The 16,148-nt window shown below is 38.8% G+C and overlaps 1 protein-coding gene across 1 annotated transcript in view; it reads right to left on the bottom strand.

The window, feature by feature from the left end:
• Positions 1-6,689: 6,689 nt before the first annotated feature.
• The window catches only part of LOC127650369 (histone-lysine N-methyltransferase 2A-like), a 43,867-nt gene continuing 34,408 nt past the window's right edge, over positions 6,690-16,148 (bottom strand). Inside the window, exons 30-37 of the mRNA XM_052135736.1 lie at positions 15,993-16,109; positions 15,155-15,273; positions 14,636-14,764; positions 14,269-14,521; positions 13,980-14,087; positions 13,758-13,841; positions 13,443-13,572; positions 6,690-9,768 (exon numbers count right to left, since the gene is read on the bottom strand). Coding sequence (XP_051991696.1) covers positions 9,493-9,768; positions 13,443-13,572; positions 13,758-13,841; positions 13,980-14,087; positions 14,269-14,521; positions 14,636-14,764; positions 15,155-15,273; positions 15,993-16,109 — 1,216 coding nt within the window. The 3' untranslated portion in view covers positions 6,690-9,492. The remainder of the gene's footprint in view (positions 9,769-13,442; positions 13,573-13,757; positions 13,842-13,979; positions 14,088-14,268; positions 14,522-14,635; positions 14,765-15,154; positions 15,274-15,992; positions 16,110-16,148) is intronic.

The following is a 16,148-nucleotide window of genomic DNA, read 5'->3' as shown; positions in this document are numbered from 1 at the left end:
CCTGTTGCCGAATTCACAGTGAGACTAGCTGACAGTTCATCAACCACTTTCTTGTTTTGATTATTGGGGGGGGTTACCTCCCCCCATCCCCCATGGAATCTACCCCCTGCCATCAACATGCGCTACGCTAGCAGCTTTCACTTTTGCTGTTGCACACAAAATGTTTTACAATATGGACAAGCCTTTCTGTTGGCCCCCTCAAGCCTGGGCATAGGACAATAGGTCCAGTCGTCCCCCTTTATCAGCAACCCTGAATGTGTTTAGTAAAATACCATACAAAGATTGCCCCAACAACCTGACAAATATCACATAACAGGTGTCTTGATATATCAGTGTAGCGGAAGTTAACAAAATGGCTGAAATTTGAATACAGAGACAGCCCCGTAGAGCAACCTGAGGTTTAGAGCACAATGGTGATGGCTCATGGCTTTCACCTTGTGGAAATCAAACCAACCACCTTCTAATTACTAGCACTGAGCTTTAGCTTTAACCACTATCCCACAATATGGCCATTAAACTCCAATTGTTAGTTAGCAATGTATAGGAGTTGTGATGGTGTAGTGGTCTAAAGCACATAACTGGTAATCTGGTAATCAGAAGGTCACTGGTTCTATCCCCACAGCCACCACCACTGTGTCCTTGAGCAAGGCACTTAACTCCAGGTTGCTCCGGGGGATTGTCCCTGTAATAAGGGCTCTGTAATGCTAAACGTCTGCCAAATGCATAAATGTAATGTAAATGTATATATAGTACACTATGCATTCCACTTGAGTACAGTAATCAAAATCTTCTGGTTCTTCTACCAGACGCTATGTGCACACATGCATCCCTTTAATGCAGCACAATGTTGATTAATTCATTGTAAAATATTTGTCCATCTATCTTTTGATGCCTCTCATACACTAATTTCTCTGTTCCTCGACCTGTTACTTACTGACAGTACTGCAAACTGAGGTGAGCTGTTGCAATAGATCTAGGTCAAGATAGACTGTTTCTGCTGCTTGGGAACATAAAGTGTAAAATGGGGCAGTGGTGGCTCAGTGGTTGAGGCTCAGGGTTACTGACCAGAAGGTCAGGGGTTCAAGCCCCAGCACCACCAAGATGCCACTGTTGGGCCCTTGAGCAAGGCACTTAACTCCAGGTTGCTCCGGGGGGATTGTCCCTGTAATAAGTGCACTGTAAGTCGCTTTGGATAAAAGCGTCTGCCAAATGTAAAAATAAAACACTTTTACGAAGCATATCCTCAGAGTAGGACAAAGACTTGAACTTTTGCCAGCTCTCTGCAGATAAGGTCGGATGACATCATTTTTATTCACTTCTATCATGGCGGCACAGAAAGTAGTTCTGGTTTGGTAGAGTAAGAAGATTTATAGCACACTCTTCTGGTTGAAAGTGGTTCACACATTAGGTTGAGGACCTAACCTATTAATGATCCAATTCATTAATTTATTGAAAATAACTAGCTGAATGTTGTCTTAAAATATATGTTACTGCAGCTATAACATGTCAAAAGCACATGTTGTGTGATGGCTCTAACATTAAGGATAAATCATTCATTTACATTTATGTATTTGACAGACACTTTTATCCAAAGCAACTTACAGTGCAATTATTACAGGGACAATCCCCCCGGAGCAACCTGGAGTTAAGTGCCTTGCTCAAGGGCTCAAAAGTGGCATCTTGGTGGTGCTGGGGCTTGAACCCCCAACCTTCTGGTCAGTAACCCTGAGCCTCAACCACTGAGCCACCACTGCCCAAATTCAATCTTCAAGAATTGAAGGAATTACTCTATAAAAAGTGAAAACAGCATGCTACTGGAAATGTAAGAAAGTATTAATGATGCTATTATGAAAATAATAGTATACAGGCTTATATAGAAATATTTTATATCTATTATCTACATAAATGTTCACATGAGAAGTGATATATTGGACAGACAAATTAATCAACCAATGTTTAAAGGAACAGTTCACCCAAAAATGGAAATTCCCTCTTCGTTTATTCACCCTCATGCCATCCCAGATGTGTATGACTTTCTTTCTTCTGCAGAACACAAATGATGATTTTTATCAAAATATCTCAGCTTTGTAGGTTCATACAATGGAAGTGAATGTCGATCTGATCTCTGAAGGTCCAAATATCACATAAAGGCATCATAAAAGTAGCCCATACGACTCCAGTGGTTTAATCCATGTCTTCTGAAGTGATCCAATCGATTTTGGGAGAGAACAGACCAAAATGTAATTCTCTTTTCACTATGAATCATGACAGCAGTCTTCTTGGCGATCATGATTTCAAGCTTGATTACAACCCCTGGTGAACAATGATGGAATCACGACACTTAGAGGATGTTTAGACGGCTTTTTTCATTTGTAGCAAAGAAACAAATCACAGATATGACACAAAAAAATGTGTTTAATAGCTGAACATTCTGGCTTCGTGAAACATCCCTCAAACAAATTAAATTACATTATTTTAATTAATGGCATATTTTCTTTCCAGATCAAGTAGAAGAAAAAATGACGCAATTAGTAATTAGTTGCTCCTCCTCTGGCCTTTATGATGGCCTGAATTCTTTGAGGCACTTCACTAATGAAAAACAATATTCTCCATCAAGCTGGTTCCAACTTTCTCGAATAGCGGTTGACAGATCAGCTTTGCAGGATGGAGTCTTGACATGGACCAGTGTTTTCAATTTCCACCATACATTTTCAATCGGATTAAGATCCGGACTGTTTGCTGGCCATGTCATTGAGTTGATATGCCTTTCCTGAAGAAAAGCTTTAACATCACTTTCATCCATTCATCCACACTCCACAATTGCTTCTCTTTAGCCCACTGTACCCTTGTTTTCTTCTGTGTATGTGTTAGTGCTGGTTTTTGTTTGGCTTTTCTATACATAAAAAGCATTTCATACAGCCGGTTTCTTACAGGTTTGTCACAGACATTGACTCCTGTTTCCACCCATTGGGTTTTCGTTTGTTTTGTTTCTATTGTCGAGGCATATTGCTTTGAGTTTTCTGTCCTGACGCTTCAAAGTCTTCCTTGGTCTACCCTTATGTTTTCCTATTATAACCTTCCCATTTTGTTTATACTTGAACCAAATTTTAGACACAGCTGACTGGGAACAACCAACGTCTTTTGCCACACTCCATGTTGGATGTCCTTCATAAACTCTGTTATTGGGGCCATGTTTGCTTTCAATTAGCCAAATCCCACAGCTCGGTAAGGTCTGTAAGCACTCTCTTTTAACTGCAGACTAATTTGCATGTTTAGACTTGTGCCGGTATTTGTTTTAGAAATGCAAATTACAAGGTGATCCATAATTTGTTCCTGAACATTGAGTGATTCCATAATTTTTTGTTCTACTTGATCTGGAAGAAAAATATGCCATTACTTAAGCTTAATGTAACTGAATTTGTTTGAGGGATGTTTCAGGAAGCCAGAATGTTCAGCTATTAAACCAAAACATTTTGTGTCATATCTGTGATTTGTTTATTTGCTACGAAGTAAAAAAGCTGGGTACACATCCTCTAAGTGTGGTGATTCCATTATTTTTGCCAGGGGTTGTACACTTCCTAAAGCGCCATCTAGCGCTCTGTGCATGCGTCAAGCTCTAGAAAGTGTAATCAAGCTTGAAATCATGATTGTGCCTAGACTGCAATGGCAAGAAGATGTACAGTGAATAAGGAGTTATATATTGGTTTGTTCTCACAACAGATTGGATCACTTCAGAAGACATTGATTAAAACACTGGAGACGTAAGGATTACTTTTATGCAGCTTTTTTGTGATATTTGGACCTTCAACGTTCTGGCCACCATTCACTTGTATTATGAGGACCTACAGAGCTGAGATATTCTTCTAAAAATCTTGATTTGTGTTCTGCAGAAGAAAAAAAGGTCACACACATCTGATGTTATGAGGGTGAGTAAATGATAACAGAATTCAAATTTTTGGAGGATGGCATTGGCCGATACCTAGACTCGGGGTCGGGAGATTACGTCAAAGTAACGACCATTGCATGGGGCGGACTCACCATTGTGTGAACCCGGGACTTTTCCTGTTATGTAGAACGGGCCACAAAACGGCACCGCGATTTGCCGAAGGGGGCAGCGTTTTGCAGAAAAGGACAGGCCGATTTCTCTTCCCAGTCCGCCCCTGTCTAGACTGACACAGATTCTGCGCCTGCAGAACTCGCAGTAAGCTTGTCATTTATAAACTTCTGCACATCTCTCGCCACTTGAGTGTTTAAGATTTTGTCTTATGCATTCTGTTTTAATCTAATACTTTAATCAAGCTGATTTTACTTTAAATCCATTCTATGAGTATTATTCATATAAAAAAAAAAACTGATATTTTTGTTCTGAAAGTCCTTATTTATGAGTAAATATTGAGGTATGTAAGAAAAACATCTTAACTCAGCACGACAGTTAAGATGCTAAGCACCCTCAAACGAACCTTAGAGCACCCTCAATTGCAGATCAGGGCAAACTACTGCCCATGGGTCAATTTATCACTAACATTTTATTAGATCTTTCATTAATCTGGTTTTTGGACCTATCGCACATCCACAAGCTTTTAATATGCTCAGGGTTGCCAGATAACAGATGCAAAACCCCAATCAGAGATTTATACTTGCGCAAATTGGAATTATTTTGCCTTACGTCATACTTAATTTATGCAATCTGGCAACCATGCAAGCGAGTGCGCGCGCTTTCTCCCTCCTCTTCGAAAAAAAAATTAACTTAACGCTCAATAGTGTGTGTGTGTGTGTGTGTGTGTGTGTGTGTGTGTGAATGGGTGATTGGGACACTGTGTAAAGAGCTTTGGTAACCTCTAAGGTTAAAAAAAGCGCTATATAAGTGCAGACCATTTACCATTGTGAAGCTTCAAGATCAACACAACTGGAGCTGGGATAATTTTTTAACCATACTGCAGCAAAGCGAAGCTGACATGCAATTTGATACCACCTTACATTTGGAACATCAAGACCACCCTTATGCCTGGAAAGCTGTAATTTGGCGATGTTCAACTTTGGTTTCTTTTTACTCCATATGAAACCAGACAGCCAGGCGTTGAGTTCCTTCATACCTTTGTCTGAAAGCACAACTGGTAGCATCATCAAAGGATACAACAAACGAGGCAAAATTTCTTAATAAAAATATCTTATTTAATGTAATTCTCCCCATCAACGACAAAGGAAGTGTGCTCTGCAAATCACTATGAATTTTCCCCAAAAGAGGAACAAAATTATGTCTAAACAAGTTGGACTGTAGGGGTTATATAAAGCACTAAAAGGTTGAGTAGAAAGCATCTGTTTCTGAAATGAGATTGCCTGAGGCAAAGCAACAGATTTGGTAAAATGTATCTTGTATCCTGAAAATACAATCAAATCCAATTTTCAGAAAATACAACCAAGAGGTATTATTTCCTAATTCCTTCACAGGGTAGAAAAACTAAATTACTAATTTAATAGAGAGAGAGAGAGAGAGAGAGAGAGAGAGAGCCAAACCACCATTTGCTCATTAGCTTTTGGTTCAGTGAACTGTTTGGGAAACAGCCAGAAACAGGAAAATTCACTTATATAGTCTTCTTGTATGCAAAGGTAAAATCACGATAATGATTAAATGTCTGGGTGTATAACATCCATCAATGTCCTGGTAACAATTACAAATGGAACCAGGAGAGATGGAGCAGGGAGAGATCTACACTATACAGTGTTGTGAGTCCCAAGGTAAAGGAGTGAGAAAATCTCCAAAATAAAAGTAAATATAATTCAGGGGTTGCTGTCAGAAACAGCATAGCTGGTCTGCGTCAGGCCAACTGTAGCTATTCTGAAGTTTACAAGATCCTAAAGGCAGAGAATATCCCTATTTTCAATCAGCTATTAGGAGAATAGGTCAACACTTTGAAACAACAGGTGACGTTGGCAGAAAGGAAGGATGAAGAAGATCCGAAGCCTTGTCATGCAGAGTTGACCACCTGATGAAATTGACAGGTCTCAAAAGACAGGACAAAAAGCCTATAAAAACTGTCAGCAGAATTCAAGACCTCAGAAAACAAGACTCTTTCGAGAACAGCAATAACCACAAAATGATCTCATGCAGGTTTTGTATCTAGAAGTGTTAAAAAGCCACTGCTGTCTCAGAAAAAACATCAAAGACAAAATGAAGTTTTTGTCAGAATACGGAAAGTTTGATTCAGAGTGGTTCAGCAGAGATGTGTGGAGAGATAAATCTCGATTTGAGTTGCATGGCGATGCTCCAGAAGATCTTGTGCGAAATACAATAGTGAATGCATCTCTACCACAGTGAGGCATGGAGGAAGAAGTGTCATGGTGTGGGAAGCCTTTTCAGCTGCTGATACTGGTGAGCTGCTGCACAGTGAAAAGTCACAGTTGATTTCCACAATTGAAAAGTTGCTTTCTAAAGAGGAACGATCAGATGCTATTTTTCAACAAGACGGCCAAGAAGTCCATCAGGCTCATGTTTTGACCTGGTCAGAGTCCAGATTTGAACCCTATAGAGAATATTTGGTCTCATCAACTGTTTAAAGCATCAACACTGAGTGGGACAACCTTGACTCTTCTTTCTGTAAAAAGCTGTCTGTAAGTTTACCCACAAGGCTAAAACATTTAAAGAAATCAAAGTGAAAAACCATCCCATAATGTTACTTTATCTACTTGTTCTATTCTTGCTAATTTGCTGAGCAATAATTTGTTGTTAAGACTTGTTTTAATGTTTTGCTATTGGCTTGGCCCATTTATTTTTTTTTGTTGACAAACTTTACTCTCACATTGGTCCATGGCTGCACAACAAAACAATATTAGGTCACAACACAACAAAAAAGCCACAACACAAAATTATCAGAAAAGGTTTAATTTCGTGCTGTGGATTATTTCAATAGTGCCGTGCTTGTCCATTGTGTTATAGCTTAAGTATGTTGTTGTGGTTTATGTTTTCTTCTCTTTTTTTTTTTTTTTGCATTGCTAATTTTGTTGTGCCGTTCAAACCTGGGCCACATATTTTGGCTTTTCTGTTGTATTGTGGCTTAATTTCGTTGTGATGTGGAGGTCAAAGGATCTGGGAAAACTTAAAAATGGGGACCACTCATGGCATCCAAGTATACACTGCCAGGCCAAAAAAATTTTTGCATGCTCTAATATTTAGTTGGACCACCTTTAGCTTTGATTACAGTGCACATTTGTCGTTGATCCGCCAAACTTATGCACCATCACAACATTTACAAAGACAGATTCCTTGTGTAAGTATACTTGGCAATAAAGCTCATTCTGTTTCTGATTTATTTCCATCCAGAGTTGCATTAATTTTTTGCTGAGATCTTGTATTGACGATGGGAAAGTCAAACCAAAGTTCTCCAGCACATCCAAAAGACTGTCAATGGGGTTTTAAGGTCAGGACTCTGTGGTGGCCAATTCATGTGTGAAAATGATTCGTCATGCTCCCTGAACCACTCTTTCACAATTTGAGCCTGATGAATCTTGGCATTGTCATCCTGGAACATGCCCGTGCCATCTATGAAGAAAAAAATCCATTGATGGGATAACAGGGTCATTCAGTACATTCAGGTAGTCAGCAGACTTCATAACATTGTTGAGCCTAGATCTGACCAATTGAAGCAACCCCAGATCATAACACTGCCTTAAATCCAAACTGCAACTTATTTATTTTTTGGCCAGGCAGTGTAGAACAATTAAAATTTCAAGATTGTGTTCAAATAGTTTTGAATCTTTATTACGTACATAACATAAATAAAATTTGAAAAAAAGAAAAAAAGTGCATTTCATCAGCTTTTGAAATTCTTCTATACAACTATATACAAAGATGGACTCGGAGTTGGATGAACTCTGAGCTCCCTCATGTTCAGGGATGGAATCAAGCCTCAGTCTTCATTTTTAATAATAAGCACACTTCAATTATGTACAAAAGCATGAGGGAATAGGGGTCTGGGAAGTTTCTGAAAAACATTAACAAACAAACAGTTACATTGCATAAAATCAAAGTTAGTGTGGGATTATCCCAGCATAATTTATGTAATTGTTTGTACTGTATTTCACTAGCTGTCACTGGTCTACTTAGCTACTGAGGTAGTCAACCTAAAGACATGAGAATGGGCCAAAACGTGCTGTGTAAATAAGGGGTTTGAAAGACACATGGCTATCAGCAGCTTGTTGGATTCTTCAAGCTAGACCCCCGTATACATTTGCATGGTTTTGTGTATATTTATTAATACCATGTGCATGTTAAAATGACTCGAGGCTCTTATCAAGTTAACCAGAGATGGGATTTTTGTTAACTATCAACTTTAAACACTGCACAAGTAATTCTAATTGGCAAAAAATAGCAACAGACCCCCAAAAACACTGGCCTCAAGATATAAAAGCACATAAAAACAGTGGGTTCTTAAAACTATCAAGATTTGGGCTTTGGGTGCATACATACATGGGACGATACATCCTTGGAAATCTTTGAAAAAGGAAATATCTGTACACGACTGCAGCACACTGTGGGCAGTCATCTTTATATGCATTCAGGGCAAACAAATTCTAGCTTTAAATATGTTAAACAGTCAAGGCATTAAATCTATTTGGGTTATTCTTTTAAAAAAAGTGGCTATAATTGACACATTCACTTGCACCAATATAAAAAGCACACAGAAAAACAAATGTACAATGGAAATGTTCTAGAAACAATAAACAGGCTCCTGTTTATGTTTCAAACCACTCTGTCATTTAAGAGGTTCTCTGGCATTTTTGGATGAAAAAGTAAGCCTGTTTTGGTTCATATATATACACTGCGAACATTTCTGGAAAAAAAGAGAAAAGATTATTAAGGTGCTGTTGAAGGCGACCTATCAAAGAACGCCTCTGAATCAGTAGCAAAAATAATCACACCCCTTTTCAAACTTCAGGGTATCTTCCATTATGAAATCCTCTATAAATTAGTACTAACAGCTGATTTAAAGTATCCTTCGGGTCCCAGAATATATCTACTGCATTTCCAGCCACCAGTGGCGAGATTTGAAAGGCATGATGGAAAAAAAAGTAGAGGAAGGACAAAGGACGTAATTAAGTAAAGAGTACTCATTTATGTTAGCAGTTTGGAGGTCGCAATCTTTCATTGTTGAATCAAAGCGAATTGCAAAATTAAACATCGACTGCCCGATCCAGTCCAGAATTTAGCTTTAGCATACCTTATATATTGGCAGGTTGTTGAAAGGTAAAACCGCTCAAAGTAACCAGTCAAGACATGCTGGTGGTCAAAAAAAATCGCTACACACCTGATGAACTATCTACAGATTGTGATCCGTTTATGTTGTTTTCCCTAATGTCCCTTTAGAATACATTCATCTTTGCACCCTTTAGCACTAATAATATGGGTCCCTTCCTTCAAAGAAGATGGTTACTGACAGCAGACAGTCAACCATCCCAAAATGTCTCCACGATGGTGTAAATAGTTTCCACCAAACTCTAGTTGAGGAAGCGTCGGCAGCGCCGGGTGCCACAGTTACAGTGCAACTTGCTGCTGGCATCTTCAATAGGGAACTTGTAGTCGTAGGTGAGCTCTTCTCCGTGGTAAATCTTCCGCAGGGCGAAAATAACGATGTGCTTCTGGCCCTCCACATTGATGACCCTTGAATAGCAGTTAGGGTCACAGGAGTGGTTGATGAATCGCGCCGCGTTTCCGTGCATGGTGGCGTCCACCACATCAAAGTCATCAATGCGAAACATGTAACAGCCGATGCCCTTGGGGGAGAGAGAGAGATAGAGGATGGACAAGAAAATACAAGCAGAGAAGAGGATTAAGAGAGAAACAATTTACACTTGACCACTTTATGCGTTTTTACTGACCGGATTGCTATCCCAATTGAATCAGATCATCAATTCCCGCACAATATGCAAATAAAACAGACTTCACTTCCGAGATTGCTAAAGCTGGGCGGCGAATTTGAAAGATGTCATAAATTACTTGATTCCATGTGACTTTGCACAGTGCACTTGTATGCATGTGGTGCATCTCATTCAGAAGTGATCCTCCATATGCACTATTCCCTTCGAAAGCTTTACTATCCATTGAGAGCTTTGGAAGACTGAATAACGTTTATTTGTAACTCACCTTTTAAGTTATTTTATTGAAATTTCTGCTTTAAGTATCATGATTGTTCTCCCTTCGAGGTGCCCTTCTGGGGCTGATTTATCCCATTTGAAAGTCAGGGTGCATGTGTGCACTGTGTATTTTTCCCCTCTGGGCTTGTCGTAGATAAGATGCGTAATGCGCGTGCGTCAACTGCGCTTATTGTCAATGTTTTGTTTGTTTTATCAAACTTATTTGAATCAAATAAAATTTGAAATAAGTTCCTTCTCCACAACAACATGCATCTGTTCCTTTCTGTTATTATTTACTGTTATTTATTGCAGTTTCCTATGCTGACGTACTGCTTTTTGGGCGGAGTTAAGGTTACATATGTGGCTTGAATAGCCAGATGCATTTCAGGGTTGCTGCAGGGTTTTTAAAATCACCTTTAAGACCTGGGGCCAGTTAAATAAAACCTTTTTAGACTAGTCTTACTAGTTAGTCTAAAATTTTGGTCTTAACTTTTTTCAGTCAGCTGCATAAAAACTTAGATCAGTCTAATTTAAGACCAAAATGTGAGACTGCATACACCCTAGAACTTTTGTTTACATTCTATGTTGCCATGGAAAATAACTGTGATCTGAGCCAGTGGGACTTCAGTTGAGGGCTGAAAGGGTTTTGAGTTGAGACTTTGTAGAAGACTTTGACTTCTACGATGGTAACAACATTTCTTGTTTTTATTAGGGCTGTCGATTTAACGCATTAATTCAGTGCGATTAATTTGACAAAAAATAATGCGGTAAAAAAAATTACACAATTAATCACACCATAATAAGGAAGATTCCTGAGAAATGCAAGCTTGTAGTACCACCTGTTTACTCCAGAGGGCAGTAATTGAAATATCAGCTGTATGAGCAATGTTTATACAGTGAAGAAAACACTTCAGTAGGCAGAACAACACAAACGTGCGTTATGTTCTTGTGTTCAAAACACTCGAAGGAGCGTAAATGCAATCTAAGGGATATCAAGATTTGTTTAAAGATTGAGTATCAAACTATATTTAACTTGAAACAGTGACCAATCATTTTATGTTTATGATGCAACACTCCCGAGACACCTGACGTAGGTGTAAATTGACGGGCCCTTAAACAAGCCCTCATAATACATCTCGAACTGATTGACAAATTCACTTGTGAAATGGTTGCTGTGAACTGTATGCCATTGATTGACTTATGATCAATAATATGGTAGTAAACAATACATTGAATTCTAAAGCCGCTTTTTGTATTGTCTTATCAATGATTAACTCTTCTACTACAGGAATGTAATGCATTTTATTTATCTGAATATTTGTTATTATATATATATATATATATATATATATATATATATATATATAATTTTAAATATTTAAAGATAACTATGTATAATTATACATTGATATAAATGATACTCACCTAAACGATTATTAGGAACACCATACTAAAACTGTTTTTGACCCCCTTTCGCCTTCAGAACTGCCTTAATTCTACGTGGCATTGATTCAACAAGGTGCTGAAAGCATTCTTTAGAAATGTTGGCCCATATTGATAGGATAGCATCTTGCAGTTGATGGAGATTTGTGGGATGCACATCCAGGGCACGAAGCTCCGTTCCACCACATCCCAAAGATGCTCTATTGGGTTGAGATCTGGTGACTGTGGGGGCCATTTTAGTACAGTGAACTCATTGTCATGTTCAAGAAACCAATTTGAAATGATTCAAGCTTTGTGACATGGTGCATTATCCTGCTGGAAGTAGCCATCAGAGGATGGGTACATGGTGGCCATAAAGGGATCGACATGGTCAGAAACAATGCTCAGGTAGGCCGTGGCATTTAAACGATGCCCAATTGGCACTAAGGGGCCTAAAGTGTGCCAAGAAAACATCCCCCACACCATTACACCACCACCACCAGCCTGCACAGTGGTAACAAGGCATGATGGATCCATGTTGTCATTCTGTTTACGCCAAATTCTGACTCTACCATCTGAATGACTCATCGAGACTCATCAGACCAGGCAACATTTTTCCAGTCTTCAACTGTCCAATTTTGGTGAGCTCTTGCAAATTGTAGCCTCTTTTTCCTATTTGTAGAGGAGACGAGTGGTACCCGGTGGGGTCTTCTGCTGTTGTAGCCCATCCGCCTCAAGGTTGTGCGTGTTGTGGCTTCACAAATGCTTTGCTGCATACCTCGGTTGTAACGAGTGGTTATTTCAGGCAAAGTTGCTCTTCTATCAGCTTGAATCAGTCGGCCCATTCTCCTCTGACCTCTAGCATCAACAAGGCATTTTCGCCCACAGGACTGCCGCATACTGGATGTTTTGCCCTTTTCACACCATTCTTTGTAAACCCTAGAAATGGTTGTGCGTGAAAATCCCAGTAACTGAGCAGATTGTGAAATACTCAGACCGGCCTGTCTGGCACCAACAACCATGCTACGCTCAAAATTGCTTAAATCACCTTTCTTTCCCATTCTGACCTTCAGTTTGGAGTTCAGGAGATTGTCTCGACCAGGACCACACCCCTAAATGCATTGAAGCAACTGCCATGTGATTGGTTGATTAGATAATTGCATTAATGAGAAACTGAACAGGTGTTCCTAATAATCCTTTAGGTGAGTGTATGTATAATCATTATATATTGAATTATTGTTATATAAGGGGCTTTCTCAGCAAATATTTGTATATGCGATTAATTAATTGGGACACCATGTAATTAATTCTATTAAAAATTGCAATTGATTGACAGCCCTAGTTTTTATTATTTAGGTTAAAATCACTAAATGTGTACAACTCTGAGCTTGTTTTATGCAATAGGCTTTCAATGATGTCTTTAGCTAGTCAGACTAATTGTTAGACAAAGTCTTAAGTTAATGTCTATGTTTAAGCAACCGACCCCTGAACAAATTAAATTAATACTGTATCCCTATACAAATAGAAACGCACAAAGTCTCAAAATAAATCATGAATAACAGACTTTTACATCATGACATCATCATTAACAGGTGATCATTTGTGATAGTTTGTCATAAATTCTGATATGTCCTAATGTTTGTGAACTGCTCTACAACAGCTGAAAAGACTCACAAGCCCTCACGTGCTTGGAGAAAATACAACAATCACATTTTTACTTTTAAGGACGCAGCGAATGCATTTATTTAATTAAATGGTATTCTTTTGGAGTTTGAGTATCACATTAGGTCATATCAGGATTTGTGTCTTTCCGTCTCCAAATTTAAGACCTTTTTAAATGATTTGTTGTATCATTTCCAAAAAAACTAAGATGAATTAATCATAACACATACCTTGCTGTCATAGTATTTCTCCCTCTTGTCAGTGAGAACAGAGCGGATGACATTACCAGCATACTCAATCACCATCTCTCCAGCCTCAATGTTCCTCTTGCAGAAAAGACCTCGACCATGAATGTCGGATCTATAACAGGAAGAATATATAAGGCCTTGTTTGCACTGAAATGGTCAGCTTTTGCCATTTGCCTTTTAAAGTTACATTAATAAAATTATTTTATAGGCATGGGACTCATTACTAGTTTTGCACAAGAAATCTGGGCTAAATTGGGCTGGAAACTGACCACTCTGTGTCACTAAAAGGGGCATTACCTGTAAACTCCTACAGCCTCTTTAGATGTTTTCTCCAAGTGTCTAAACCTCATTGCCATTGGTAACTCTGTACTTGTTGCCCGTCTAAAAGGTAAGTTGAAAAAGTATGGAGAAATTTAGCATAACAAAAACATGTTTTAATGAGAAGCTTTCAATTAGTCTAGCACACATGTAGGTTGTACATGTTATGAGTAAAAAGTACATATTTTACAGGTCACTAACCTGCTGGATTTGAGCATAACGTCATCCTCTTCGTCATCACATGGCCTAGACTCAGGAAGCTGACGATGCTGTGACGCCAGGAAATTGAACATATCAAAGGTAGATTTTCTGGAGGGCAAAAGGCAAAGCAATTTTCATTTTCAATCAGACAGAAACAGGGGTCTTACACCTTTTGACCAATTCACTTCCATGATATTTCCATGACTTTTCCAGAGAACTGGCTGAGGAATATATTTTTTATATTTTTGAAGGGATCAAACTCATGAAGATTTCAAAACTAGAGAATTACCGTTCATAGACCTCAGCACGAGCACAGCCACTGAGGTTGATTGGTAGCTCCTCTTCCTGTTGCTCATGCTGGTGAAAACGGAAGAGGTGTTTCCGGCAGAGGGAAGCACCCTGCAGCTGCTCCAGCAGAAAGAGCACAGCATCATGGAGGACGCCCAGCACCCTAGCACCATTTACCCTGCTGAAGGGCAAATGCTCCAAACGACAGCCTATCCGCGCCTCCTGGACACCATCCATCACTGCCTTCCATGCCACTAAGGAAACAGTCGTAGACAGATAATGATCCCAATGCATGAGAAGAAACATATCATTAAACACAGTCAATTTAAGTGTTTATATTTCATAGAATGAGATTACTCAATACTGACCATCCATACTGTCTGCTTCAATACTGAATCCATCTTCACTGGTAATCTGGAAGCGCAGGTGAGATTGACACTGACTGGAATACTTGTCCTGCTTGCTAGGTGATGGAGAGTCCTCATCTGAACTCCAACCTGAAAAGATTATAGTTGCAGTAAGTTTTAAATGGCTCCGCTAAAGTTTAGATTTATTCAATTAGATTCGGTGACTAATTAAACGCGGTGGAAAACATGGAGTATTAATGCAGCCATGATCGCAAAGACACTAATCACTTTATGCAGTATTAAGATTCTGCAGCTTATGGGTCATATCAAATTCTAAATCAATTATATCAGTAATTTAGGACTTTAAAATGTGGACATGGCGAATCTTTAACTCTTTAAATGCTAATTATTGTTCTACGTATGAAGTTGTAAACAGTCTGGAAAGATGAAAAACTTTTGATATTATCAGAGTGCATTTAATTTAATTGCTCACAATATACATGTTACATAAAAAAAAAGAAACTCATGTTGTAATTTCACCTGCATAAGGAGCCCAGTCAGCATTTTCACCATGTTTGGAGCTCATACACTGAGATTTGCCACTGTCAAGTGTATCCCTTCCCTGGGTTGCAGTGGGCTCTGATTCATTTAGAGGAACTCTAAAGAGTAGGACAAGAAAATATTGTGTCTGCCTATTTTTATGTATAACTTAAAAGAATACTTGACAAAAAAGGTTGTTTACTCATCCTCATGTCATTCCAAACCTGTATGGCTTTTCATCAAACACAAAAGAATTAAACTTCCACAAAAAAAAAACATTGTCCATTTCATTGTCCATGCAATGAAAGCAAAAAGGAGTCCGGGGCTGTCAAGCTCCAAAAAGGTATCATAAACTGTAGTCCATATGACTCATGCACTGTATTCTAAGTCTGAATTCTATGACTCCTGGTGTCATAAATTAGAATGGCTGTTCCTCACACTAAGTTGTATTTCCGTGAACATCTTGCCCTCTGAAATAGCTCCTAAATCTCATTTGCACTTGTGTATACTCAAACTTGGTCCATCAAGACTTGCCCACAAAGGGACTCAGTATGGTGTCCCATGTCAAAAGAGCCAACCCCCACGTCTCTACAATATTCTGGTGCTTAACACACTAAGCCGGAAAAGTCTGAGAGTTTGGTAGATTAAAAGCTAAATGTGGAGTTACGGTTGATAATTCTGGTCTTGATTTAGGGATTTACCCCATTTTATATCATCACATGATATACTGTATCACCATACCACCTAGACCTACATGACGGTGGTAAATGATGAGAGAATTAAACATTTTGTGGGAGCTTTTCCTTTAACAATATGACTTTAAATCATCATTACTAACCTTGCTTGTTCAACCACTTTGGATTTATTCCTCGGCTGTACGAGAGATCCGGCATCCAGGTCATCAAAGTCAAGGAAATCCTTAAAACTTGGGGTCTTTATTCTAACCCTGTTCGATCTAAGCATTAGAGAAAAAAAATACTACTATTGCATAACA

This window comes from Xyrauchen texanus, chromosome 10 (genome assembly GCF_025860055.1).
Source record: "Xyrauchen texanus isolate HMW12.3.18 chromosome 10, RBS_HiC_50CHRs, whole genome shotgun sequence".
Lineage (NCBI taxonomy): Eukaryota > Metazoa > Chordata > Actinopteri > Cypriniformes > Catostomidae > Xyrauchen > Xyrauchen texanus.
The sequence above is the reverse complement of the archived record's forward strand: the minus strand, read 5'-3'. Positions and strand labels throughout refer to the sequence as shown.